General features: G+C 50.2%; 1 protein-coding gene across 3 annotated transcripts in view; it reads right to left on the bottom strand.

Annotated features, from left to right (window-relative positions):
- The window catches only part of MOCOS (molybdenum cofactor sulfurase), a 49905-nt gene that overhangs the window by 26898 nt on the left and 19333 nt on the right, over positions 1-3674 (bottom strand). For all 3 annotated transcript variants that reach the window (XM_012656618.1, XM_012656619.1, XM_012656620.1), the window contains exons 7-8: positions 2087-2203; positions 429-866 (exon numbers count right to left, since the gene is read on the bottom strand). In XM_012656618.1, the coding sequence (XP_012512072.1) occupies positions 429-866; positions 2087-2203 (555 nt within the window). The remainder of the gene's footprint in view (positions 1-428; positions 867-2086; positions 2204-3674) is intronic.

Genomic DNA, 3674 nt, shown 5'->3' with positions numbered 1-3674 from the left:
CTCCAAGAAACACATCTAACTCATAAGGACTCACACAGATTCAAGGTAAAGAGATGTAAAAAAATATTCCACGCAAATGGAAACCAGAAGTGAGCAGGGGTGGCCATTCTCATATCAGATAAAATAGAATTTAAATCAACAATGGAAAAAAAAGACAAAGATGGTCATTATATAATGGTAAAGGGAGCAATCCAACAAGAAGACATAACAATCATAAATATATATGCGCCTAGCACAGAAGCTCCCAGATTCATAAAGCAAAGTCTGCTAGACTTAAGCAAAGAAATAAACAGAATGAGAACGGCTTTTTTACCACAATACCCTGACCAATGATTTTGAATTTTTGCATGCTTTTCTTCATTTTAACAAAGAAAATTTCTAGAGTCAACAAAGAGATGTCATTTCTGTGATGCGGTGAAAGCCCTTACTTCAAACGCAGCACAGGATTTGATCGGGTAGAGGTAAAGGTTGGTGACAATGTGTGGCCTGAGGTCCCCGTCCCGGACCGCTGCAGCTGTCTCTGAAGGTGTCTGCTGGGTTCTGGTGGCCTCACACAGAGGTGGGGGCACAGCCACGGCATGGACCGCGGAGGATGATTCGGTCCAAACCCTGGCGTCTATGAGAGCTTCTTCGTGCGGGGAGAGGCCACGGCTGCCCCCGCCCTCTGCTGAAGGGGCTCCAGCCTCCCCGGCAGCACAGGCCTGAGGGACAGTCTGGCCACCAGCCGAGCGCAGGCGGGTGTCTACGATGAACCTGAGAAAGGCCTGGGCATCCTCCAGTGTAGACATGTATCCAAACGAAATCCTCACTGAGCCAGTAGGCTGCCCATCTACAAGGTCGATGTCGTCTCCACAGACATGACCGGCCTAGAACAAAACGGAAATAAATTAGCCACAGTGACTAACAGACACATGGGAAACAGCTTTGTAAAACAAATTTTGTTAATTTTAAAGTTAACCCAGGAAGACACTAATATGTGCTGTGTGTTTGAGACATAGTTCAGTTCTGCATGCTCCGGGGCCCACTGTCTAGACCTCACTTTGCTCATCTGTAAATTGGGGCTGAGATCAATCTGAAGGGGCCACTAAGAAGTTTAACAGAAATACTTTGTGGAAAGTGTTTGCTAAGAGCTGGGCACAGGGCCAGCCACAGCGGGGGCAATGCAGACCAACGTTTCAGAAGCACTGAGAAGTCGCTTCATGGTCTAGGCTGGGCTGACGTGGCAGAAACACCTCTGGCCACTCCCTTTAGCCTCTCAGTACTGCAGGGAGGCCTGAGCCCTGAGAGCCACCCCCCGACAAGAGGGAACAGCAGAGATGCTGCCCTGAGAACGACCAGCCTGAGAGCCCCTGCCAGGAGGTGGGAAGAAGGTGGGAGGGTCCAGGTCCATCACCCACATAGAGCCACGGCATTCCGCAGGGTTAAATGTCGTATCTACAACTGCATTTCTTTCTGTTCTGAGCTCCCCTATTCCCACCTCCTCTTTCCTCTCCTTCTTTTCTCCCTCTACCCCTCCTCCTTTTAAACAGAACCCAATTCATGGTTAATTGGGATCTAGTATATACAATACTTAGTGTCAACCCAAATGAAACTCAAATTAGAAACTCTTCCAAAGTAAGTAAGGGCTCTTTGCCACTCAAACTATTCTTACGAAATGGTTCAAAACTGGCTGGACCCTGAAGTGAGAAACCGCAGGCCAGGGGAGAGGCCAGGAGGGAGGAGATCTTGGGACTCCACACCCAACATGGAAGTGAGCTGACTCGAGGCTGGAGGCCAGCCCCACAGAGCACCGAACCAGTTAAGGGCACATCCTAGCACATGTCTTATTAACACTCCTCTCTGCCTTCACGTTTTTGCCCTCAAAGTAAAAAATGAATCAGAAAGTTCTGCCACAGAGATAATATCTTGAAACCTTTTCTATTTTTGTTGACCCCTTTTTCCATCGTACATCCACAGAGCAGGCTTGGAGAACGAGCCTTGCAGAGCCAACCCCTGCCCCAGACACAAGCCCAGCCACGAGTGTCATTGGAGGCACCACCACTGGGTCTTGCCAGCCAGCATGTGGGCCGCAAGATCCCGTACCAACCTCAAGGTGCTTCCTGACCATCTCGTTGCTGATCCCCAGGTGCCTCTGGCAGGCCCCGGTGTTACAGAAGCAGCCGGTTCGCAGGTGGATGTTGTACAGACTGGCCATCTTGTCCACCTGCAGATCCAAGAGGACACGGAACCGGCGTTACAAATGCGCAGTTGTAGTCTGATCGCCTGGGAGACAGTTTCACATCAGCATTTGGACCTCTCTTTCCTCACAGTCGAATGAGGATACAAGCCTGGGATTTTGCTCTAAAATGCCATGATCTATCAAGATTTTATCAAACATTTTATAAATTGTTACTGAGAATTAAAGTCTATCCAGTTGAATTATCATATCAAATTCATGCCAAATCCCAAGTTAAGAGCCCACGTATTTCCACATTTCAGTGGGGCTGGAGACGCCGGCAGTGTTGGCATTGGCTGCACAGGGCTGGACCACAGAACAGGCCCCATGAAGTGTGGTCAAAGCAGCACCGCCTTGGCTCCCAGCCAGAACTACAAACATTACTGTGTTGACAATATGTGACACTGATTTGCTTTTCGAATTTCTCCAACTTTGGGTTCAATCACAGAATTGCTGAGTAATCCAGAAGTTCCCAAGGCTCTTTCCTGCCCTCTGGAGGCTCTGAGAGATGGTTCATTCACTTGAGGCCCAGAGATGTCTGCCCCAGCTCCTCCTGGCTGTGTGGCAATGACCCCATTTCCCCTTAGGGCCTGGGGGCCCAGTGAGGGTCCTCAGTCCAGGTAGCCCAGGCTGAACTCAGGAGAAGCAGTCACCTAACTACATTCAGGGACACAAACACATCTTGCTCAGCTGGTTAAGACTTTGAACTTTTCTCCCTGGGAAGTCACATGTAAGGAGGCCAGAGGCAGCCACGAGGAGCACGGCCTCCTCTGAAGAACGCTGGTCACCATGCGGTCAGCCTGGGCTCCTGGCTGGGTGATGGTGCCTCCTGCAGATGCTTGTCAAGACCACAGCTGTCTTCACTTGGGCCATCTCCCCTGGTCTGTCCAAGTGAGAAGAGGCCATTTTCTGGGTAGAACTGAAAGCCCTCAGAAAAACAACTCTGTTCCCTCACCCTGGCATAGAGACCTGCTGGTGAAATTCAGGGGTTCCTTGGCTCTGCGAGGTGAGACCTGGCAGCTCCACTGGGTCTGGCCAACTCCAGCTCCAGAGTCAGGTTTCCGTTTACAGGGCAACTCCCAGTGAGACCCCACTTGCTCAACTCCCACCAGGATGAATTAGAATCCCCATGGCCACCCCCCTCCTGCTCCCCCATATTCACTGTCCAGTGATCATTGCTGCGCAACGAGCCACCCAACCTTGGTAGAATAAAACAATAACTATTTTACTATGCTCATGGCTACAGAGGGTCAGGAATTCAGAACAGGCACACAGGAGATGGCCTATTTCTGTTCCATGATGTCTTGAGTCTCAGCTGGGAGGACTGAGAGGCTGGGAGTGATTTGGCATCTGGGGGTTAGAATCATGGAGATTCATTTACTCCTATGAGTGTCTGGTCCCCAGGGTGGGAGGGCCCCAAAATTAGAACTGCCAACCATGATTCCTATACTTGGCCCAA

The sequence above is a fragment of the Propithecus coquereli genome, unplaced genomic scaffold (assembly GCF_000956105.1).
Source record: "Propithecus coquereli isolate 6110/MARCELLA unplaced genomic scaffold, Pcoq_1.0 Scaffold51, whole genome shotgun sequence".
In the NCBI taxonomy this organism is placed as follows: domain Eukaryota; kingdom Metazoa; phylum Chordata; class Mammalia; order Primates; family Indriidae; genus Propithecus; species Propithecus coquereli.
The sequence above is the reverse complement of the archived record's forward strand: the minus strand, read 5'-3'. Positions and strand labels throughout refer to the sequence as shown.